This window comes from Rhinopithecus roxellana, chromosome 10 (genome assembly GCF_007565055.1).
Source record: "Rhinopithecus roxellana isolate Shanxi Qingling chromosome 10, ASM756505v1, whole genome shotgun sequence".
NCBI classification, from domain to species: domain Eukaryota; kingdom Metazoa; phylum Chordata; class Mammalia; order Primates; family Cercopithecidae; genus Rhinopithecus; species Rhinopithecus roxellana.
The window spans coordinates 41,889,581-41,914,622 of record NC_044558.1 but is presented as its reverse complement, the minus strand read 5'-3'; the positions used below and the strand labels follow the sequence as shown (position 1 = coordinate 41,914,622).

The window sequence follows — 25,042 nt, the reverse complement described above, 5'->3', positions numbered from 1 at the left end:
TTCCCCACTGTCTCTCCCCCTACCCACCAAATTATCCTTAAAATCCCAGTCTCTGAATTTTTGGGGCGACTGATTTAAGTAATAATAAAACTCCGGTCTCTTGTTCAGTTGGCTCTGCATGAATTAAACTCTTTCTCTATCGCAGTTCCCCTGTCTTAATACATCTGCTCTATCTGGGCAACAGGCAAAATGAACCTGTTGGGCAGTTACAAAAGCCTATATCAAGTCTATCATAGTAAAAATAATTCATTGATCTTTAAGAAATGAAAGCTTAAAAAAAATTCCTATCCCCCACCTCCCCAAAGAAGCAGAATTGCAATTTAGGCTGGGCACAATGGCTCAAGCCTATAATCCCAACACTCTGGAAGGCCAAGGCCAGAGGATCACTTGAGGCCAGGAGTTTGAGAACAGCCTGGGTAACACTGTGGGACCCCATCTCTACAAAAAATAAAAAACTTAGCCTGGTGTGGTGGCACACACCTCTAGACCTAGCTACGTGGGAGGCTGAGGCAGGAGGATTGCTTGGGCCCAGGTGTTTGAGGTTACAGTGAGCCATGATCACACCAATGCTTTCTAGCCTAGGTTACAAAGCAAGAGCCCAACTCCAAAAGAAAAAATAATTGCAATTTAGTTAAATTATTTAACAAACATATTCAACAGTTACTTCTACAATACAGTGTTTAAGACCACTGCCCCTGAAGTCAAGGAAACCTGGGTTTGAACTCAGGCTTCGACCTAAAATACTTTGCTTAATGTTACTAGAGTTGGCTTAAAACTCTAGGTACTCAATTCTTTTTTTTTTTAAGACAGGGTCTCGCTTTGTCACCCAGGCTGAAGTACAGTGGTGTGATCATGGCCCACTGCAGCCTCAACCTCTCAGGCTCAAGCAATCCTTCCACCTCAGCCTCCTGAGTAGCTGGGACCATGGATATGCACCACCACGCCTGGCTAATTAAAAAAAATTTTTTTTTTTTTTTAGAGACAAGGCCTTACTATGTTTCCCAGGCTAGTCTTGAACTCCTGGCCTCATCATCCTCCCCAGCTTGACCTCCCAAAGTGATGGGATTATAAGTATGAACCACCAGGCCTGGCCTGGGCACACAATTCTTTAAGCACACAGTCATGCCTTGCTTCAATATTTCCATTAGGCAGAAATTAGAGATGTCTTACCAACCTAGAGATTACCCAAGAAAAGTATTTTTTTCTGCAAAATTTGAAAAACATGGCATAGAAGACAGGCACAAAACAAACAGTAGAGAGGACTGGGGAAGATTTTCCCAGGCTTCTCTTCTGCATCCACACTTAGGCTGAGGATGTTAGATGCTCCTGGTTTAAGGGCATGGTCCCAGTTTTCAGCATAGCTCTGATTTTAGAGTATTGGTTATAGTTTACTACACAGCAAGCCAGGAGCAGAATGAGGTGATGGGGGAAGGTGAGGAGACAAGGACCCCATTCCCACACAATCTGAATATCTGTAGCATAAGGGAATGGTAGAGAACCCCATTCAGCCTGCACTGGCATCAACCCTTCCAATTAAAAAAAAAAAAAGATTCAACTATAGGTATGTCAAGTGATGTCAATTAGGAGGTTGTGTAAATTAAACCTAGAATTGAGGCTTCAATCCAACATGCCAATATGTGTGCAAATAATGTGTGTGCCTGGATGAACCAGAAAAACACCTACTAGTCTTATTAAAATGAGAAAGAGCCCCAGAAATGTTTCTCCCATGCTGCTCTGAAAAATGAATAAACATCGGTGACAAAGGCTCACCATGAGTGCTTTGTCTGTTAGCTCCCCAGCAGTCAAGAAGAGAGAAGTGAAGAGTAGGGGAAAGAAAGGGACAGGTAGGTGACTGGAAGATACTTTTTCCAGTGTTGCCCTCTGAGAGTTTGCTACTTCTTTTTTACAGAACCAACAAGCCCAAATCCTCTCACCAAATGGTGCTGGAACAACTTAGTATCCATCCAAGTGAAATTAATTTGAGACAGATCATAGATCTATACTTAATAACTAAAGCCATAAAACAGAACAGTTTAAAAACAGAGAAGAGAGAGTAAAGGAGTGGATCCACAGCTGGGCAAGGCTTGGTGCTCAGGCTCTGGGTTCCCACAGCTGGTGACCAAGCACAAACCTAGGCCCCCTTCATGGGACTAATAAACATGCCTTCTCCAGAGGTGATCAAAAGAAATGAGGCCTAAAAAGCACTTATTGCCATCTGTGCTCAATAAATGTTAGCTATTCTTACTATTTTCTTATAAAGCACTGTTTGAGGAGGCAACTTGCCAGCCTGATTAATGTGGCATAGTGAGCCTGTGCCATAGAAAGCATGTGAGACAATGGAAGGTCACTGAAGACAAGAAAAATATCTACAGTAGGAGCCATGATCCTAGTAGAACAAGGACCTTTGCAAGCTAATTTTTGTATTTTTAGTAGAGATGGGGTTTCATCATGTTGGCCAGGCTGGTCTTGAACTCCTAAACTCAGAATAACAGAATATGTGAAATTCATGCAAAATGAGGAGTGGGTTTAACTTTACTTATTTTGTAACAACACTTGGCTGAAAATGGGCCATTTTAAGTTGATTTTGCAACCCAGAGTTTGCTTTTGGCATTCCTGAGTGTAGTCAGGTGAATTAGCCTGAACCCTCAGCATCAATCAAATGAACCTATCTTCACAATTCCTAAGATATTAGCCAAAAAGATTTTGCCTAAATTCAACAAACCTTTAGATTTAGTTTCCAGTTTGAAGTAAAGACAGGGACTAGAGGTACAACTGCAATGATACTATAAAGAAGCAAACCAAAAATCCAGAATATGTGACATTCTACAGGGCAGACAACTGATTAGGCTCTTTATCAAGCCTGGTATCATAATAAAAATATATTGGATTAAATGAGATCCAAGAGATCCAACATATCCACTAAATGTGATGCATGGGCCAGGACTGGATCCTGATTTGGGTAATTTTAGAGACATTTGAGGACAATTGGAGAAACTAGAAAGTAGGCGATAAGATAAAGACAGAATAAAGATTTATTGGTACAAAAAGGTAGCTAGTATTTACCTAAAAATGTTGCAAATAGCATAGTCTCTTTTGGTAAAAGTGCATGCACACACAAATATCTGGAAAAATAAATAAGAAATTAGGAGCACTAACTTTGGGAAGGTCAGTATATAATGTTTTGTTTATACTTTTTCTAACATGAACATATGTTGATCTTGTAATTTTTTTTTTTTTTTTTTTTTTAAACAGTCTCACTCTGTTGCCCAGGTTGGAGTGCAGAGGCGCGATCTCGGCTCACTGCAACCTCTGCCTCCTGGGTTCAAGCGATTCTCCTGCCTCAGCCTCCCGAGTAGCTGGGATTACAGGTGAACGCCACCGTGTCCAGCTAATTTTTGTATTTTTAGTAGAGATGGGGTTTCATCATGTTGGCCAGGCTGGTCTTGAACTCCTAAACTCAGGTGATCCACTCACCTCAGCCTCCCCAAATGCTGGGATTACAGGCGTGAGCCCCCATGCTCGGCCTGCTTTTTTTTTTTTTTTTTTTAACATTTATTTTAGTTTCAGGAGCACATGTGCAGATTGGTTCTACAGGTAAATTGTGTGCTGTGGGGATTTGGTGTATGGATTATTTCATCACCCAGATAATCAGCTTAGTATCTAATAGGTAGGTATTTGATCCTCATCCTCCTCCTACCCTCCATCCTCAAGTAGGCGCTGGTATCTATTGTTCCCTTCTTTGTGCCCATGTGTATTCAATGTTTAGTTCTCACTCATAAGTGAGAACATGCAGTGTTTGATTTTCTGTTCCTGCGTTAGTTTGCTTAGGATAAGGTCAAAGTGCATGATCTTGTTCTTTTTTTATGGCTGCATAGTATGACATGATGTATATATACCACATTTCCTTTATCCAGTCTACCACTGATGGGCATTTAGACTAACCCTATGTCTTTGTTATTGTGAATAGCGCTTCAGTGAACATATGTGTGCATGTGTCTTTATGGCAGAACAATTTATATTCCTTTGGGTAGATATTGGGATTGCTGGGTTGAATCGTAGTTCTGTTTCAAGTTCTTTGAGAAATCACCACACTACTTTTCACAGTGGTTGAACTAATTTACATTCCCACCAGCAGCATTTAAGTGATCCCTTTTCTCTGTAGCCTCATCAGCATCGGTTATTTTTTGACTTTTTAATAGCCATTCTGACTGGTATGAGATGACATCTCATTGTGGTTTTTGATTTGCATTTCTCTGATGATTAGTGTTGTTAGACACTTTTTCATATGCTTTTTGGCCACCAAATTCTAATTTAAAGAAAGACCCAATTCTAAAACAAGGCATAAATAAGTAAAATAAAAACACATGGGGGAAATTGGCAGGTGTAATCAGCAGAGCTGAGTCTCCCTGATGCAGCTGATGCTCCGTGTCATCCAGCCATGGTATTAAGTGTGGAAAAACACACACACACACACTCACACAGTGGGGGTGAGGGTCTCATTTAAAAAATAGTGTGGCCAATTCTGTCCACCCTGACACTCAGTGTGTATGTGTTCCCTGCTGGGATTCTCCACCTGAGGTCCATAAACTCCTAGATAATCCACAGGCCCTGAAGTCAGAGGTCAAATTTATAACAGAATAGCAAGGAGTACATCCAAAAAAGGTTAAGAACCACTGCCCTAAAATGTTAGCTCTGTTGCTTCTTAAAAATGCTTTCAATTTCAAAAGATCTATGGGAGGAAAAAGGGGGTCGTTAGATCCTGTATTCAGAAGGACTTCTCTGCTCCAATGTTAAGCCATCACTTTCTTCAACTCCTAGCGGCATGGGGAGGGCAGAATAGACAAGGTCTCAAATTCAGAATAATAAATTTCTTACTAGCCCCATAGAGCCCTCAGACATTGCCACGAGCTGGGACACATAAGGGGGTAACAGTGCTTGAGATTCCCACCCCAAAATACACTGGGACTTTTCCTCGCTGCCTAGTCTCAGCCCTCAGCATTTCTCAAAGAATCAGAGTGCACTCGCAAGCCCTGATTTGAACAATACACCAACTACCCAGACAGCAAGATGCCAGAAATTTAGGAAAGTGCATGGAAAGAATAAGCAAATTTGGAAGTAGGTGAGGGAAAGGACTCTTGCTTATCTTTGGGAGTTTCAGTTCTGACGACTAATTTCTGAGTAGATGGCTGGAACCTCTGAAATGCCAGCAATAAATAAACTACTAAAGCCATATGTCTCTTGTTACAAATGCATTCTGAGCTGGGTGGGGTGGCTTACACCTGTAACCCCAGAACTTTGGGAGGCTGAGGTGGGTGGACCACCTGAGGTCAGGGGTTCGAGACTAGCTTGACCAAAATGGTGAAACCCCATCTCTGCTAAAAAAATACAAAAAAAAAATTATCTGGGCATAGTGGTGCATGCCTGTAGTCCCAACTACTCAGGAGGAGGAGGCATGAGAACTGCTTGAACCTTGTAGGCGGAGGTTGCAGTGAGCCGAGATCACGCCAATGCACTCCAGCCTGGGAGACAAGAGCAAAACTCCATCTCAGAAAAAAAAAAAAAAGCATTCTGAGGGACTTTGATCAATAGACTAGATAGCAAAAGGGAAAGGCAGTCTGAGTTGCTGTCTGTAATGAACAGTTGTTTTATTAAAACCAACTTTGGTCAGACTCCTTGCAACATAGTCTTTTTTAAAGAAACTGCCCGTTATGCTCAAAAAGTCACAGATGGACTAAACTTGCACCCATCCCAACATCGAGTTCAAAGATTTATTCCTTTGTTAGGGGCAGGTGCTTGCATCTTAGCTGCAGCTGCAAGAAGTATCCTCTCTCAGCAGGACAGGTTGGGCGGCATGCCTGGCAAGGGCAGGCAGAGTGTACCATGAAGGGTGGATCCGGTTCCTATAGAGTTTGGGGAGGCCTAAGTCAGAACAGGAAGCTCAGCACTGATTAGGGCATGCCACCCGTACTATTGCAAATCCAGAAGTGCTTTAACAGGTCAGCAGATAGTACTTATTGGAATATGCATGTAAATGAGAAAGTCCCTAAAGTTACAAGTTGTGTTTTACAGTGTAATACCCATATTCCTGTGCAAAGTTTCCTTATTGTGATGGCTGGGAACTCTTTGATTGCTCAGTTTTATAGAGTCCTGGTAAACAGAAAATATTTCGGTTGTCATGGTCTCAAAATATTCTCAGGAAGCAAGGTGAGAAATAGAGGTGAACATCTTCAACTGCCTGGCAAGAATGGCTGGGTAGGTAACAGTGGTAAATGGTATTTTGTAGAACCTAAATTAGTTAAAAGTAGAGTTTATCCCTGCTAAGTTGGAAAAGAGGCAAGATATTATTAAGGAATTTAAAAGTGTGGTTTTGTGTGTGTGTGTGTTTTTTTGTTTGTTTGTTTGTTTGAGATGGAGTCTCACTCTGTCGCCTAGGCTGGAGAGCAGTGGCACGATCTTGGCTCACTGCAGCCTCCACCTTCCTGGGTTCAAGCAATTCTCCTGCCTCAGCCTCCCGACTAGCTGAGATGACAGGTACGCACCACCACACCTGGCTAATTTTTTATATTTTTAGTAGAGACAAGGTTTCACCATGTTGGCCAGGCTGTCTCTAACTACTGGCCTCAAGTGATCTGCCTGCCGTGGCCTCCCAAAGTGCTGGGATTACAGGCATGAGCCACTGCACCCAGCCAAGTGTTTGTTGAATGGTGAGTAGGAGAGAATCCCAAGTGTGATTGTCTAAACTGGAGCACTGAAGACCCTGAGTATTAGATTTAAGAGAGAGTAACAAAAGCATTTGAAAAGCCAGATCTGGTTGTGGGTTCGGATATAATACAGCTCCTTTGCTGGGTCACCTTCATGCTGACCAGGAGGTGGGAAAACTCAACCCAGAAAGGAGATTGCAGGGATTGGCTGGCAGAAGTTCAGGGCTGGGGAACTGTTGTTCTTTTGGCCCCAAACACAAAACAAGCTCCAGCTACTCTGACAGGGCGCTGGGTACACAACCATTCGGCTGTGGTGGTTGTTAGACCCTGATTCCTTAACTTCCCACAGGCCTCACAGGAAGACCTCTCCAGGCCTTGCTTCTTTGCTACAATGCATGCTGGAGACTTCCCAAGCTTCCTCTGTAGCATTTACACAGAGCTCAAGAGACCCTAGGGGAAGCTTCTCTGGTGACATTTCAGAAATTCGAGCCACATACGTACCTCATCTCCATGCATATTTGCCACGTATTTGAACTCCGGAATCCCAATTCTGTGTTCCTTTGGAAACCGCCCCACAACAAGAACCCACAGGTTTCTACCTTTACAGGAAAAGAAGAAAAGATGGAAAAGTAAGTTGTCTCTTAAAATGACAAATGAACTCTGGGAGAATGAGACTAGGAAACAGGATGCTGCTTCCCCCACATGATCGCTTGAATGTGTCACGGTGACTTAAGTTTGTATGACTAATATCTCCGTGCTTAAAACACTTTTCGTTTACTGCCAGAATTTATGGAAACCCTTTCAATTCAGCACAAATATTTCACTTATTATTTTAGAACATGATTTTTAAAAGCTGAAGACTTATTAGACGATGTAGATCTTATTCTTCTAAAATGTGTACATACTTTGCTCTGAGATCCTGGAGCCTCTGAGATCCTGGAGCCTCCTAGGATCTTGTTAATTCACACAGTTATACAAAGTTGAATCCTAGTTGATGGTTGACTGGGAGGGTGTCATAACTCACAGTACAAGGAAAGAGAAAAAACAACAATAAAAATAGCTCAGGGCCGGGCGCGGCGGCTCACACCCGTAATCCCTGCACTTTGGGAGGCTGAGGCGGGAGGATCACGAGGTCCGGAGATCACGATGATTCTGGCTAACACAGTGAAACCCCGTCTCTACTAAATATACAAAAAATTAGCTGGGCGTGGTGGCGGGCGCCTGTGGTCCCAGTTACTTGGGAAGCTGAGGCAGGAGAATGGCGTGAATCCGGGAGGCGGAGCTTGCAGTGAGCCAATATTGCACCACTGCACTCCAGCCTGGGCGACAGAGCAAGACTCAGTCTCAAAAAAAAAAAAAAAAAAAAAAAGTGACTCAGAAGGGAGATTGTTTTTAAAGTAGGAGATCCTGAATTCTGTATTTAAATGCTGATGTGACACAGCCCCTTGGGAGCATCCTTGATATGTGTGAGTCCTGTCAGGTGAACTGGGAACCACAACCCAAAGAAAGCGTCTAAGTCTTAGCTCTGTGTGATTTGGGCAAGAAAGGGCAGAGATGAAAGCTCACTGAGGATTTGCTTTGTGCAGATATTATGTGTGCTGCTCTAGGCTGAGGTAATCTCAAGTAATCCCTTGTCATGACCCACTGAGACGGATTATTAACCAAACTTTACAAATGAAAAAACTGATCTTCAAAAATATTAAGTAAAGGGCTTATGATCACACTGCCAATCAGAGGCTGTGATTTGAGTCCCTGAGCCAAGAACTGAACTCTGGTCTATTTGACTTCAATTCTAGTGCTCCTCCCACTAACAAAAACTGCTTGTCTCTTAATAAGCCACATGCTCTATGCCCAACGAATTTCTGATCTATTGGAGAATAGCAACACACAAGCATATATCAGAGTGTGACATATCATAGATGTGTGTGTAGTGTACTGTTGTGGGCATAGAATAAAAAAAGAAATGGGTAATTTTTTCCAAGGAGGGGGCTGATGAAAAGCTTTACGAATGTAGGGTTTTACAGATGATGCCTCTACACAAGGTTCTGAAGAGTGATTCTGAGTTTGCCGTGCGGACAAGTACACTACTACATCTGGTGGCTCCCCATCAGAAGCATTTGATCAACCAATTTCATTAACCTTCCATTCCCCAACCCTGTCAATTCTTTGTTGTCTGGAGCTTTACTTCTACAGAGTTACCTTTTTCATATGAAACAAGGAACTTTTCATGAGTGAGCTGTTACACCTGGCTTCTAAAGTTTGTTTCTGAGGAATTCTTTTGTGTTAACTAATTTTACAGAATATGATCTAGTCCACTTACAAGCAAGGAAAAAATTAAGTATCATCTCAATATAATATTTATCAATAGTTATTGATAACTATGCATCTGCAAGCTGGCCTATTACATAAAAGATAATGGAAGATGGCATAAACCTGACTTGATATGGATATCCAATATTATTTTGTTTAAGAAAGGAAGGAAATCACACTGATAAAAATCTAAATGAAGAAGTACTTTGATGAGTAATTCAATCTCAATTTTAGCACAAGTGGCCCCTAAGTGAACTGCAAGATGAGAATCTTACCTTGAACAACCTCAATGACACAGTCTGAGAATGAAAACCAACCAACTGACCTGAAGAACACTATCCTTTGGAATGACAGGCCTCTTGAAGGGTTTTAACTGCCCTCTCCAACTTACTGGCTATCTCTGGTCTAGACCAGAGCAAATGCACAAAGGACAAACTATTTACTTTTCACAACATGACTGTCAGGGTAAGAAGTAATCTAAACAAGGTTTTGTTTTTGTTTTAAATCAAGGTTAGAAAGACTAACTTTATTCCCAAAAGTTCCTGCTAAAACAGGTGTTCTAAAGAGTTCTGAAGTACTCAGCCCTCTCTCTCCATCACTAAGTAAATGAAGTTTATCTACGTTCAGGAACTCACACAGGGTTTAACACAAATCCTGGGGCTGTGACATAAGTGCACAACTAAGTTTGCCTGGAGGATCAGGAAAAGTTTTATAATTTAGAAGTGTTTGTTAAGATCTCTAAGACAAGAAAGCAGACAGGTGCTACAAAATACTATAGGAGTTCAGGACAAAGTAGGAGAAGCTTGGAAAATTAAGTCTAGCTTCAACAGGCAGAAATAGGTGAGGTACCTTTCCCACATCAGAGGCACTGGGGATCCTTGTAAAAATGCCAATTCCTGAGCCCCAGCCTCAGTCAAACTCTTGGAGTAAAGTGTGAAACTGGCATTTAACAAGTTCCTTTGGTGATTGGGAGGCTCATTAAGGTTTGAAAGTTGCTGAGACTGAGGTAGGAAAACGTCCAGACAGATTTGAGAGGTAGTTGATATTTAGGTACAATCATTTCATTTTATATATAATCGTTAACATGTTTATATGTTAAGAAATATACTTCTAATCCACATTTTTAAATGGCTGACTAATATTTTATTATATGAATGCACTACCATTTAGTCAATGAATTCTCTATTGTTAGGTGTCCAATGATAAGCAATTTTATGTAAATTATAGCACATTCACTAAAATTACGTACAGAATTTATAACATTAAAATATTTATAATGTGGAAAAAGAATGCAAAATTATATAATCACTACCATGTTAAACAGACTTTCTATTAAAAACCTATAGCTTCGTAGCATATAAAGCCTTAAATAATGGATGAGGCCAGGTGTGGTGACTCAAGCCTGTAATCCCAGGGCTTTGGGAGGCTGAGGTGGGAGGATCACTTGAGGCCAGGAGTTTGAGACCAGCCTGGGCAACATAGTGTGATGCCATCTCTACAAAAACTTTAAAAATTAGCTGGGTGTGGTGGCATATGTCTGTAATCTTAGCTACACACTGTAACATTCTCCCCAGGGCCTGAAAGCTTAAGAAGATGAATAACTCCTCCCTTCTCAGGCCCAGTTCCAAGGCGCAAGGTGACTTGCATCAGCAGCGTGCCTCAGCAAGACAGCAGAAGCAGGAAGACAGCCAGCAGGAAGACATCTACCCTGGCCGGAAGACATGAACCCCTGAAGATCGAGAAACAGGCCATCTGGGTACAACATGGCAGTTACGTCAGACTAGGACACTTCTGTTTACAGGAGACTATAAAACATTTGCGGTGTCCTCACTTGGGGCTGACGCCATTTTAGGCTTCAGCCGCGTGCACCTAGGCGCTCATTAAAACAGCATGTTGCTCCACACTGCCTCCTGTTGTCTGTTGGCGCGCTCTCGGGGTTCCAACCAATGCAACAACCTTACACTCAGGAAGCTGAGGTGCAAGGATCTCTTGATCCCAGGAATTGGAGGTTACAGTGAATCATGATTGTATCACTGCACTCCAGCCTGGGACACAGCGAGACCTGTCTCTTAAAAAATTAATAATAATAACGAATGCATCCCAACAGGATTGAAAATGGCACACTGTCAGGGATAAGAGACTAAATGATAGGATGATAAAGCCAAGTAATTATTTTCACCTTTCTATCTTTCCAGTTTTTTAAATTAAAAAAAAAAAAAACCAAACCCTATCATTCAAAAGTGCAGATACTATGTGCCAGGCACTCTGCTAAGCACTTTATGTTATTTGATAGTCACAATACCTGTGAGGTGTGTGATAGCCACAATGTATAGCTGAGGAAACTTAAGTGGCAGAACCAGGGTTCAAATCCAAGTCTGTCTGATTCCAAAATCTGTGCTCTTCTGAGGATCTAAGCCTGCCTCAATGTCCCTGAAAGTACTAAACAGGCCAAAGTCAACCCCACTCTGGGGGAAAAGTTCCCAGGCAGTTCTTTCAGCATCGTGTTGCTGTGGTTTGCACCTGGAGCAAGACTGGGCTTTCTTCCTGGCTATGACTGATTACAGAACAAGACACCTGAATCCAAGGCTACCCTACTGGGACATTCCACCTTGGGTGCTAATGTCACAACTCCATCAGACTATCTCTATGTGGAGAGTCTCAGTGGGACATGCCTAGGGAGAAGCAGAGACCTTGGGTGGCCCAGTCACTGGGACAAAGCTGCAGTGATGTGAAGCACATTCCAGTTTTTCGTGAGGCTTGTTGTGTGTTTGGTCTGATACATAAAGTTCTGGTACACAGAATAATAGATCAGCTGGCTTCCCAGGCTTGCATGTTTCTCTGTGTATCCTTACAGGTCACCTTTGACCTAAGTCCACGCTTGAGAGAGTTTCCTCAATGAACTGAGTTTCAGTTTCTTCCATGTAAGTGGGAATAACAGCCCTATTGGCAAGGCTGCTGTAAGGCTGCACTGTAGTGTGAGTTCCTTTTATCTTCCCTAATAATGATCCAAAGATCTGACATCAATCTCACATATGCACATTCCCACTATACCCCACACACAAGAAGTTTATCACATACAGCACGCAAAACCCACATTAAATAATGAGTGAATCCCCAGAAGAGTTGAAAATCACGTATTATTTAGGTCAGTTTAAACAGTCCCCAAAGTTCACACGCCCTCTGTATTTGAAGGAGAGGAAGAGGTACCTGGTTAAGTGGTTTATTACAAACAAAACAAATGGAGGTTAACAAACAAAACAGAGACAAAAGGCATGGGTGAAGTTTCCAGACTAGTTATGCTTGCATTTTATCATTCACAGCTCAAAGCATTTTATGTATAGTCACTCATTTAACCCTAATAGCCACAAATGGTAGATATAGAGTTATCCTTTCATACACAATTCAACAGTCCTTGGGAACTTCATAAGGCAGAGGTTCTCAAAGTGTGGTCGCAGGACAAAGAGTATGAGTATCACCTGGGAACTAGTTAGAACCACACATCCTTGCATTCCACCCTAGACGTGCTGAAAGAGAAACTCTGGGATTGGGGAGCAGTAATCTGTGCGTGTGTGTTTTTTTTTTTTTTTTTTTGAGGCAGAGTCTCGCTTTGTTGCTTTGTTCCCCCAGGCTGGAGTGCAGTAGAGCAATCGCGGCTCACTGCAGCTGCCACTTCCTGGGTTCAAACAACTCTCATGCCTCAGTCTCCAGAGTAGCTGGGACTACAGATGTGCGCCACCACGGCCAACTAATTTTTGTATTTTTAGTAGAGACGGGGTTTCACCATGTTGGCCAGGCTGGTCTCGAACTCCTGACCTCAAGTGATCTGCCCACCTCGGCCTCCCAAAGTGCTGGCATTACAGGCGTGAGCCACTTCATGTGGCTGGAAATCTGTGTTTTAATAAGCTCTTCAGGTGATTCCCAGTCACCAGAAAGCTTAAGAACCACTGTAACAAAGGACAAGACTGAGTAGTCTATCCATGGAGTCCCTGCTGTGTTCTTAACCACTATGCTGTACTGCTATCACCTCAGAGATGGAAAATGGAAAACATCAAAGAAAAAAAAATCAAAGAAAAACAAGAAATGTGAGTGTGTGAAGCAAGCTTGCTGTGTACTGGCTTCTGTTGTTGAGGTTATTGTCTGTCTCCCCTCTGGGGAGAACTGGAAATGGAAGAAGGGAGTCGAGGGGCATGATGAGGATGGTTTGAGAAGTGATGGCTATTGTTTGCTGCCTTGGTATTGTTTGATTAGCTGGTACATCCCAAACTGCTCCCCACTTAAGGACTACAGGTGAGCCTTAGTCACTTTGCTCCAGAGCTGTAGAATCTGGAGTAGCTGCACTTCTGGGATCAGGCTGTTAGGTGTTCTCCCTCCACTCAGTTTGAATGCTAGTCAGCAAATAGGCTAAGAAAGTAGGGTAGGTAGGCCGGGCATGGTGGCTCACACCTGTAATCTCAGCACTTTGGGAGGCCGAGGCGGGTGGATCACTTGAGGTTGAGAGTTCGAGACCAGTCTGACTAACATGGCGAAACCCCGTCTCTACTAAAAATACAAAATTAGCTGGGCGTGGTGGTGCATGCCTGTAATCCCAGCTACTCGGGAGGCTGAGGCTGGAGAATCCCTTGAACCCAGGAGGCAGAGGTTGCACCATTGCACTTCAGCTTGGGCAACAAGAGCAAAACTCACAAAACAAACAAAACAAACAAAATAACAAACTGAAAAGAAAGTAGGGTAGGCATGTTCCCATGCATAAGTGAGAGTTGAACAATGAGAACACATGGACACAGGGAGGGGAACATCACACACCGGGGCCTGTTGGAGGGGTGGGGGACAAGGGGAGGGAGAGCATTAGGACAAATACCTAATGCATGCGGGGCTTAAAACCTAGAGGAAGGGTTGCTAAGGTGCAGCAAACCCCCATGGCACATGTATACCTATGTCACAAACCTGCATGTTCTGCACATGTATCCCAGAACTTAAAGTAAAATTAAAAAAAAAAAAAAAAAACTGACAAAAAAAAAAAAAAGAAAAAGAAAGAAGGAAGTAGGGTGGCTGGAGTGGCAAGGGAAGGAAAGACACGGACAAAATCCATCTGCACCATACACACCCTGTCTCTGGGACATGCACCTTTGTTCACGGCAAACCAGCCGGCGTGCACTGGGGTTTCTGCAGAGTTTCCAGTTTAGGCCAGTCCACAGGAACACCCAGTCTGTTTCTGAACTTGCAAAGCTGAGAGCCTGTCAGATGTGATGCCCTCTAGCCCGCCCCAGGTCAGCCACAGGATCCCAGTAAAGCTTAACTGTCATATTCTGCATAGCGGGCTGGGAATTCCTGACTTTGTTTATGGACAGGGGAATCTGTCAAGGAAGGGTCTCAGGGGGTCAGGTGTCCCAGGGGTCTTGTGCTGCTGTGATAAGAGTAAGTGCTCTATTCTGCTCTGAAGTAATGAAGGGGCTGGGCTGTTTCTTCTGCCTAGGTCAATTCTAAAATCTACTTAGAACCATGAGTTTTGCAGTTCAGTTTAATATGGGAGCGAGAGGAACACGGGAGGCTTCCCTGTTCAGGCATCCCAAAATGGAACGAGAAATAGGCAGGCATTTGACTCTGACTTCTGCTGCACTGGAATTTCCCGTTGCACAGATTCTGGTGTGGGCTCTAAAATGAGGCCACCTGCTGTGTGAGTATAACCCTGGGCCTTGTGGAGGTTGTGGGACTCAGCAGTCCCCAGGGATTCTGTGTGGATCTGGGAACTATGTCCCCTGCACTTTTCTCTCTGGGCCACCTCTTTGGGCCCAGCATTCCTGGCTCTTCTAACTGATCGCCTGGACAAGGAAGCTTTACTCAGTGGAGTATGCTAACCCTGCGATGGCACTCTGAGGGTAGGGTGTGGGGCGCTGGTTGTTACCAGGGACTACCTCGTGCTTACCAGTCTTCACAGCTGTCTTGTCATTCACTCCACCCCTTGGCTGCACCACCACCACCACTGCCACCATATACACCCTAGTCACTCTCTAATCCTGTGTCATCTTTCTTCACAACTTTTTCACTCTTTGAGATTGTATATTTGTTTATCTATATAGTGTCTGTCTCAACCAAAATGTAACCCACAAGGGCACTGCCTGTTGTGTTCACCATTTTGTTTAGGTTGCTGGTTTTGTTCACTGCTAACCTAACAGTGCCTGGCACATAGTAGGTTTCAATTAGCATCTACTGTAACATTTCAAAAATTATTGGTGTATCTCCAGGACTGCTTTTTATTGATAACTATTGGCACATAACATCCAGATCCAGATTCTTCCCCTGGGTAGTCAGGGTCCTCGATCACCTGCCCTCCACCTGAATTTCCCACTACCTGCTACCACAAATGTGCCTACAGGAGACAGGTTCCTTTCTGCACCCTAGTACCCAAGGCACAGCCCCACCTTCTTTATGTTGTTTTAGCCTAAAATGACTTCATTGGATTTTCTGCCTTTTAAAATCCTCTGAGTCCCACAGAATCCTGGTTCTAAGAAGTTTCCCCAGACTGCTCTGACTCACCTGGGTTTTTCTCTCTTTAGAATATTTCTATCAAGTGGCATCCCAAGAATTGTCAATGTGAAGCATTCTGCCTTGAAGTTAGTTTTCTAAGGGTGTCACAGCCGGGCATGGCGGCTCATGCCTGTAATCCCAGCACTTTGGAAGGCCAAGGAGGACAGATCACTTGAGGTCAGGAGTTTGAGACCAGCCTGGCTAACACAGTGAAACTCTGTCTCTACTAAAAATACAAAAATTAGCTGGGCATGGTGGTGTGCATAACCCAGCTACTTGGGAGGCTGAGGCATGAGAATTGCTTGAACCTGGGATGTGGAGGTTGCAGTCAGCCAAGATCACGCCACTGCACTCCAGCCTGGGTGACAGAGCGAGACTCAGTCTCAAAAAAAAAAAAAAAAAAAAAAAAAAAGGTTTCATGTGGCTAAGTCTTGATTTCATAACAATATTATCATATTTTCCTTTTGCTCCCCTACTGTGTCTACCAGGTAAATCATGGCGATTCCCCAAGGCCCAGGTCACCTTCTTAGTAAAGACCTTGGTGGTGGGTTGTACTATTGGTGGCCCAACATCTGGAGCCCTGACGAACTCAGGCATATCATGTGACCTGCTCTGTCCAGTGAAATGTGGGCAGAAATGATATGTACCACTTCTGGGCAGAGCTGTAAGAGCCAATGCGTGATTTGCCATCTCCTTTCCCTCTGACACAAGACAGGCAATGATTTGATAGAGGGTGCTCTGTCAGCTTTGGTCCTGGAGGGAAGGTGACAGGGAGCAGAGTCACAACTGTTCAATAACGGACATATGAGTGAGATCTACATCTTTATTTTTCTGTTATAAGCCATAGCAATTTGTGGGTCTTCTATTTCTGCAGTCTAGTCCAGCCCTTTTCATATGACACTGCTTCCATAACCAACCCAAACCAAAATGACTTTCCCTCTAGTGAATGTTCATTATACTTAATGCTGATACCTGTGCTTTTTCAGATAGGGGTTCCAGAACCATAAAATTTTGTGGAGGTGACCCAGAAGGAAAGAAAGCTTAGAAAATGTGTTTTAGGCCAGACAAGGTGGCTCACACCTGTAATCCCAGCACTTTGGGAGGCCGAGGCAGGTGGATCATTTGAGGTCAGGAGTTCTCTGCCAAAAGTACAAAAATTAGCTGGATGTGGTGGTGCGCAGTCAAGACACTCATTTATATTTCTGACATCACTTTCACGCTTTGACAAAATGAAGTCCAAATGAAAGCATGTTGTTGAGTAAACTTTCCTTTGTTTGGGTAATTGATCAAATATGAACTGGATCCCATGGCTCTAACTGCTTTTCCTTCAATGACTCCCTTGGGATCTGTCTTCTTCCTGCCTTGGGTTTCCCACCCCAGTCCCATATACCAGGCCCTAGCCATTCTTCATTAAGTGTAGTTCCCAAAGGAGGTAACTCCCTGCCTTGACACCTTTAATACCTGCACTTTCTTCTGCACAGATTGTCCTTAGCCCAACCCATCAAAGCAGCCAACCTCCCCTTGCCTTTTCAAGGCTCAGCTAAAAGCCTCCTGATCCTTCTGCTCAGCCCCATCCCCTGCCACCCTAAGTTAGATGCTTCCTTTGAACTTTCATAGATAGTACCCCTGCAACCCCTCTCCTATCACTTATTGAAACCAAAGGTTTTCCTGCAAGCAAAGGATTGTGTATCTCTGTGTTTGCAAAATCCTAATGTAGTGTCTGGCGTATACTTAGCAAATGATTGATAAATGTTTGCTGAGTCAATGGATGATTGGATAAATTAACAAACAAACCTGAGGAAGTTCACTTGGAGTCCGAGTCACCCCTGGTCCAGAGATCAGAGGAAACTGTTTTCCAGTATTGATGGAAAAGTCCGTGGCTAGTCTATGAGGTGCCATCTTGGGTGGGCTCTGGAAAGAACCCAATTTTCTAGATCAAATCAAGAGTCGATGGACCTTCCTGGAATACTTCCATACAAGAAAGTGCCAAGATCCAAACCAAATGTCTGGCTTCAAGTTAGATTCTTCCAACATTATGGGAAGATACAGTTTCATTTGCTTACACGTTCATCTCCATGGCATTAAAGTTTTGATATTATACCCAAGAAATGTAGATGTTAAGTCCCATTTCATTTCTTCCGGAATAGGTGAATGGGGAGGTTTGGGAATTTCATTTCCTAAATTGGAGATAGTTGCTTTTTTAATTGAAAAAAAAAAAAAAAAAAAAGGAAAAATCTGAAGCTGCATTGGGTTGCAATACATTTTCTTTCTTTTTCTTCAAGACAGTCAAGACTCCCAGAGAAACAGAACAGCTTGTCTCATTAATCACTAACCATCAACAAAAACAGGAAGACTGTAGGAAATTCCTCTGCCGTTCTCCTCTTGCAACTCCACCTTCTCTATTCCTCCCACTCCATTCCCAGGTCAGAGGCTCATAAACCTGTCCCGCTTCCTCTAAACATTTTAATTTTTAACCTATAAATTATAAGACATTTTTAAGAATGGAGTTTTAAAAACTGGACATAATTATCATGCCCCAATCATTATAATTTTTCTATGTTCCCCTCTAGGGTTTTTTCCCCCCTTCATAGAGATACAGGAAACTTGTTTTTAAATCCCCAAAGTGAAAACCTCTAGGGGCTTCATACTATAAAAAGCTGAGAACTTCCCTTTTTGGTTCCTTGGGGAAGAGGTCAAACATAATCAGATTATCTTTTTGGAGGGCAATTCAGCTATAGTAAGAGCGAGATCAAGCATTATGTTAAAGTACAAATGAAGTACTTAAAGAGATTTCTTGGCCAAGGTGGGCGGATCACAAGGTCAGGAGTTCGAGACCAGCCTGGCCAATATGGTGAAACACCATCTCTACTAAAGATACAAAAAATTAGCCAGGCATGGTGATGTGTGCCTGTAATCCCAGATACTCAGGAGGCTGGGGCAGGAGAATCGCCTGAATCTGGGAGGCGGACATTGCAGTGAGTGGAGACTGCGCCATTGTATTCCAGCCTAGGTGACAGGACAAGACTCCATTTCAAAAAAAAAAAAAGGCATAATAATTACAACTAGCACTATACATTTATTGTCCATTTGAGGTTTCTCTTTTTACAGTATGTCAGGGACATTCTGGTTCAGTGTTGAGGTTTTGTTTCTTCCTGCCCTATTGGTCTCACTCTGTCAGCCAGGCAGGAATGCAGTGGTGCAATCATGGCTCACTATAGTCTCGACCTCCCAGGGCTCAAGTCAGTCTCCCACCTTAGCCTCCTGAGTAACTGGGACTACAAGCATGAGCCACTACGCCTGGCTAATTTTTGTATTTTTTTTTTTTAGAGACAGAGTTTTGCCATGTTGTCTAGGTTGGTCTTGAAATCCTGAGCTCAAGCGATCCACCCACCTCAGCCTCCCAATGTGTTAGGATTACGGGCAAGAGCCCCTGTGCCTGGCCTGGTGTTCTTATTTGTTATGAGTGCCTGCAGGTGTCACAGAGCTGTAATTTAAGAAGAGGTTAATTCAGATCCCTTTTGACCCCAGAAAAGACAGTTTGTTGGAGGTCTGCACAGTCCTATTGTCTATTTATTGCTACCATAATAACTCATCCTTTAGTGGCAAGGAATAATGGCAATTAATTTACTAGTTTCCCCATAAGCTACTCTGGAGAAGAAAGGCTTTTCTTGCATTCATCCTATTTCCTGAGTTTTACCCTAAAAAGCTCTCATTCTAAAGTGAAGCAAGCGAGAGTCCACAGTGAAGGATGCTCAGCTCCCAATAGCAGGAGAGGCTTTGAAGTTACCAAAATTAGTTTCCCTAACCGGGACATTTGGTGAATTAACAAAGGTGGACCACTTCTCACTAGTACCACTGTTTTGAGATTTAAATCTCAAAAATAGATCAGTAGTTTACTAAAGACATCAAAACCAGTATTTGAGCAGCACATCATCTGCCTGAACACAGCATGTGAGATGAGATGATATGCAGTATCCTCTTCAGGGCATCTGACATAGTGATGAAACGCGCAGGTTCCACAGTCAGTGTCAGGGCTAAAGCCCAGCTCTGTCACTTACTAACCATGTGGTATTGGGCAAATTGCTTAATCCCTCTAAATGAGTCAGTTTCCTCATCCATATTGTGGGATTAACAGTACTTACCCTCATGGGGTTGTTGTGCTGTCTCATTTAATTCTTACAAGCTTTAAAAATAGTGCCAGAAACACTGTAAGTATGTGTTTGTTTGAGGGCCTCAGGTGTACAGATTGGCTGATGACAAACTACTGGCTCTAGCAGATGATGTAGTATCAGACCAATTAAAGACAAATTTGGAATATAAACAGTGTACATAACATAGGGATAGACTGCCAACTTGTTATGCCAAGAGACAGCAGAAATGTATGCGCCAGAAGATCTGCACATGAGGTCAAATAGACCAACACTCACTGAAGTTAAAAAGAAAACTGAAGTGTGGATTCAGAAGGTGGAAGGGGCTATTTTGAGAGAACATGTCCTTCAGAATGTATTAGCACGAAAACTGTCACAAACATTCACACCACCAAGCATCAGGTAAATTACCTTCTCAACTCCAAGGACTGAATCTCATTCAGAATTCCCAGGCCCTAATAGCAGAGAACAGTGCTGAACTGGGAAGCCGCATGTTGCCATGAGGGCAGGGCAGGAAGCCAAGTCACCTCTGTTAACTGTGTTGAATCATTAACCATAAATACATCTTCCACAACATTTTCTTACATGGCCTGTTTCCAAAATTATTGAGGACATCACATAGATTTTGACTATCTCAATGTTAATGAGACTGGAAAGCATGATAAGAATTTCCAGTCTGGTTCTGTCGTGGAGAGACTCCAACTCATCACTGTAAGAGGGCAAGCCAAGAGTGTGTAGACAAGAAAATGGTTCATTAGGAATCAACCAATGACATAAAATTGGTTCAATATGAATCGGTCAATGCCAACAAAAGGCAGGGGAACTGTCCTAGATACATGTCATCACGCATTTGTCCAAACCCCTAGAATGTATAACACCAAGAGTGGATCATAGTCCTAGTGTAAACTATGTATGTACTTTGGGTGGTAACGATGCTTCAGTGTAGCTTTATTGGTTGTAACAAATGTACCACTCTGGTGGGGGATATTGATCATGGAGAAGCTATGCACGTGTGGGGATAGGGACAAGGGGTATGTGGGAAATCTCTGTACCTTCCTCTCAATTTTGCTTTAGATAATTTTTTATTTTGGGTACTGGTTCTTGGGTTTTTCAAAGTAAATATTTATATTTGTATTGACTTTGCCACAGTAGGTAGGGCAAATTTGCTCTAAAACTGCTCTAGGAAAATAAAGTCTTAAAAAAAAAGCTGGTGAGGAGGGGGAAAGGTTTGAAAAAGGTAAAGGTAAGAAACCATGCTCCCATGCACTGCCTCCTACAGCTTGTAAGGGTGGGATTTAGGAGCCAGAGAGGTCAGGGTTGTTCACCTGAAAGGTGAAGCCACCTGGAGGGAGAATGGAAGCCCCAAGGTGAGTAATCCACAGGCTGCTTCTTCCCGATGAAAACACAGATCTATACTAACCATATTAGAAAGGGGTTAAGAAATTAGTATGTAAACTCTCCAAAACCTGGTCAAACACACTCTTTATTAAATCTCTCTATTTGGAAAAAAATTATTTGAAAATGTTTATTACAACTAGCAAAGCTATAAAAACAGTTCAAAATCATATGATTTATGGGATCATTGAGACTTCTGGTGACTGTCATTCATCTAGCAAAGGCCAAGTGATTAACATAAGAATAAGGAGTCAGTACAGTTTGGGTGTTGGGCAAGTTTAATCATAACCTCCATGTCTTCCTCAGGATGGACTTTGGACGGAGTAAAGGGGAAGGGATATAAATGTTTGGACTTATTCAGTCTCAGTTAGATCACCACTCCCCTTCAGTCTCTGGGTAGAACAGAGCAAGTAGCAGGAATATTACAGGAGAAGAAGAGGAGAGAGGAGAGGGAAGGGGAGGGAATGGCACAGGGGCTGAGAAGGAGAGTATCAGAAAGAGGCACCTGTGTGTCACCCAGCCTGGGAATGCCAAATGAGGAGCTCTATTTTACTTAATATGCATCAGTGCGGGACCAAACATTTGTTGCTTTAAGAATCCTTTCAATTTATCCTTTAACAAAATCATAACACATACTTGATAACAAGCTTGAGAAGCTACAAGACAATCACTCAACTTCTTTCCAAGGACTGGTAAAGACGAGATTTGTTTACCTTTTAGTTTCTATCAATTTTTAAGATAGCCAAGTCAATACAAATATAAATACGTTACTTTAAAAAAACCCAAGAACTAGTACCCAAGTACTCCACACATTGAAATACCCTGCCTCAAGAAATTATCAACAGATTTCTTTAGTTTATCAAAGTACCTGGCAATGATGCTCTCAGCAGACTCATTAACAATGATCACTAATTAAGGGGCTTAATAAGGGGATCTGCTCTAGTAGAAATCTCTATTGGTTTTGGACCTTTCCAGTGTTTCACTGAGATTTGGGGTATTAGGATAGCAGAGGGGTGGCACATTTAAATGATGTCATAATCATGGAATCAGAGGAAAAACGCAAAGATTTCGGGAAATCATACCTGCTTAAAATACTGATATTTTACATAATATCCAAAGTGTTTTATCATTTAATCCTCAACAGAAACACCATGAGATAAGTAAGGCAGGTACTATTATTTTACAAATGAGGAGATGGGCTCAGACAGCCTGGGCTTTGAACTGGGTTTTTGTTTGTTTTACTCTAATGTTAATGTCTCTCCAATGTAAAACAGACCTTCTTCTACCTCAGAGGCAACTGATGTTTACTTTTCTTAGAATAAAGAACTTGAGACATCTCACTCCCAAAATAAAGAGCTTCGTCTCCCGTGTCCCTCTCCCCACCCTACAAAAGTGACAAAAAGTCACTATTAACAAGTTGCTTCTCCAATAGATGAGCATTATTCAGACTCATCGATGAGAAGATGCTGTCTGGGGCCGGGCGCGGTGGCTCAAGCCTGTAATCCCAGCACTTTGGGAGGCCGAGACGGGCGGATCACGAGGTCAGGAGATCGAGACCATCCTGGCTAACATGGTGAAACCCCGTCTCTACTAAAAAATACAAAAAACTAGCCAGGCGAGGTGGCGGGCGCCTGTAGTCCCAGCTACTTGGGAGACTGAGGCAGGAGAATGGCGTAAACCCGGGAGGCGGAGCTTGCAGTGAGCTGAGATCTGGCCACTGCACTCCAGCCCGGGCGACAGAGCGAGACTCCGTCTCAAAAAAAAAAAAAAAAAAAAAAAGAGAAGATGCTGTTTGGAAGTTGTAAGTTTATTTTCTTTTGTATCTATAAGAACTTTGAGACATTAACTGCCTACAATGTTATTGTTAACAAACATTGTTAACAAAGTCAATGTTACTTTGTTAACAGCAAGTAGGCCTACATGCTCACAAAGAAACTTGAACCTATTATGGGAGTTGGTAAATTTCTCAAGCTGTGCATTTACAGTTGGCTGATCATGTGCTTTTTCCGGAGCTGAAGACAGTAGCTTCAATACAGCCATCTTTCTCTTTTTTCCCCCCTTTGGAACTATTGAAGTCTCAGTCAATAATGCCCTCTCATACCCGTAAATTGTGGCTTATGTTCAATATATTCAAAGGACCAACATTGAATGCTAAGGCTCTGAACTGTTTGTAAGAGTAGGCTGAAGATTACATGGGCACCGCCACTGAACATTTTTAGGTCAGAAAATCTCCCAAGTCCAATTCTTTGGCTTCGACAAACTGTATAATTCACTTGCATCTCAGATTAGCTCCTACCTTAAAATGTAAGTTGAGAAATACTCATTGCAGAAGGAGCATGAGGAAATGAAGCTGTTAATAAGCCATTTGAGTTTACCCACCCATTAAATCACATCTTATCTTGATCTTAGTTTGTATATTTTAAATTAATAATTTATGCTCTGCTAGTTTCACAAAGGACATGAGGCAGCTTGGTCACACAGCACATGGCTCACTGGCAAACTATTCTCAAGAAAGAATGGGCCAAGTGCCATATTCAGAGGCCTAGAACTGATTTCATGCACATAAATATACAAGTCAGGCCTCCCTCCCTCTGTCTCTCCTTCCCTCCATCCGTCCCTCCGTCCCTCCCTCCCTCCCTCCTTTTCTCTCATTCTTTCTTTCTTTTGACTGGGTCTTGCCCAGGCTGGAATGCAGTGGTGTGAACATGGCTTACTGTAGCCTGGAGTTCCTGGGCTCAGGTGATCCTCCTGCCTTGCCCTCCCATGTAGCTGGGACCACAGGCATGCATCACTATACCTGGCTAATGTTTTGTAGAGACGGGGTCTCACTTTGTTGCCCAGGTTGGTCCCAAACTCCTGGTTTCAAGCAATCCCCCACCTTGGCCCCCCAAAGCACTGGGATTACGGGCGTGAACCACCAAGCTTGGCAAGTCAGGTCTCTTGAAAGGAATCTACTTTTCCACAGGCTGTGACACAGAAACCTTGGTAGAAAGTCCAAATAATTATAAGAAGCCATTCCAGAGAGACCCTTGACTATAAGAGATACCTTCTCATAATGGATCGATGTATCCCTAGCTCATCTCAAGTCTGCTGGGACAATCACAACTCTGTGCCCATCATGTGCAGTACGTGGTGGCCAGCTTTGTCCTTTCTGACAATGTGCATCTATTTACTTCAATTGAGATTGAGAAATCTGTAGACACGGACTTTACTCAAGTTACTTCATTTTTACCACAGAGTCAAATGGTTGGGCTTCAGGATGAGGCAGATTCTTAGGGGAAGATGTCAACAAGATTTGCCAAGGTTTTCACATTGCTCAATACATCAGCAATGCTGAGCAACAGAATTGCTAATACCTTCAGATATGCCCAACCACCATTCAGAATTAGATGAGCTCTTGAAGACCAACCATAAGGGTACTGTTCAAGCCACTCTCTCCATTTAACACACAGGGAGGTGGGCACAAGATCACATGACAGAGGCCCAGTGAGAAAGGAGAGGCAGTCGGAACCACAGCCTGGCACGTGGGTGGAAGGGGAAGAAGAGAGAGGGGAGGATGCTCACGGTGATTCAGTCATACTTGAATGACTCCTATCTAATGAACATAAACCTAAGTAGAATAGAGCCAGGCCTGGCATTTTTAAATGGTACATTAACATATAGAAACGTGGGTTTTTTTGGGGGATGGAGTTTCATTCTTGTCACCCACGCTGGAGTGCAATGGTGTGATCTCAGCTCACTGCAACCTCCACCTCCTCACCTCCTGGATTCAAGCGATTCTCCTGCCTCAGTCTCCCGAGTAGCTGGAATTACAGGCACGCACCACCACGCGTGGCTAATTTTTGTATTTTTAGTAGAGACGGGGGTTTCACCATGCTGGCCAGGCTGGTCTCGAACTCCTGACCTCAGGTGATCCACCTGCCTCAGCCTCCCAAAGTGCTAGGATTACAGGCGTGAACCACC

The 25,042-nt window shown here is 43.0% G+C and overlaps 1 protein-coding gene across 2 annotated transcripts in view; it reads right to left on the bottom strand.

The window, feature by feature from the left end:
* Window positions 1-25,042, bottom strand: part of CPM (carboxypeptidase M) — a 78,551-nt gene that overhangs the window by 26,154 nt on the left and 27,355 nt on the right. For both annotated transcript variants that reach the window (XM_010358747.2, XM_010358746.2), the window contains exon 3: window positions 7,203-7,300. In XM_010358747.2, the coding sequence (XP_010357049.1) occupies window positions 7,203-7,300 (98 nt within the window). The remainder of the gene's footprint in view (window positions 1-7,202; window positions 7,301-25,042) is intronic.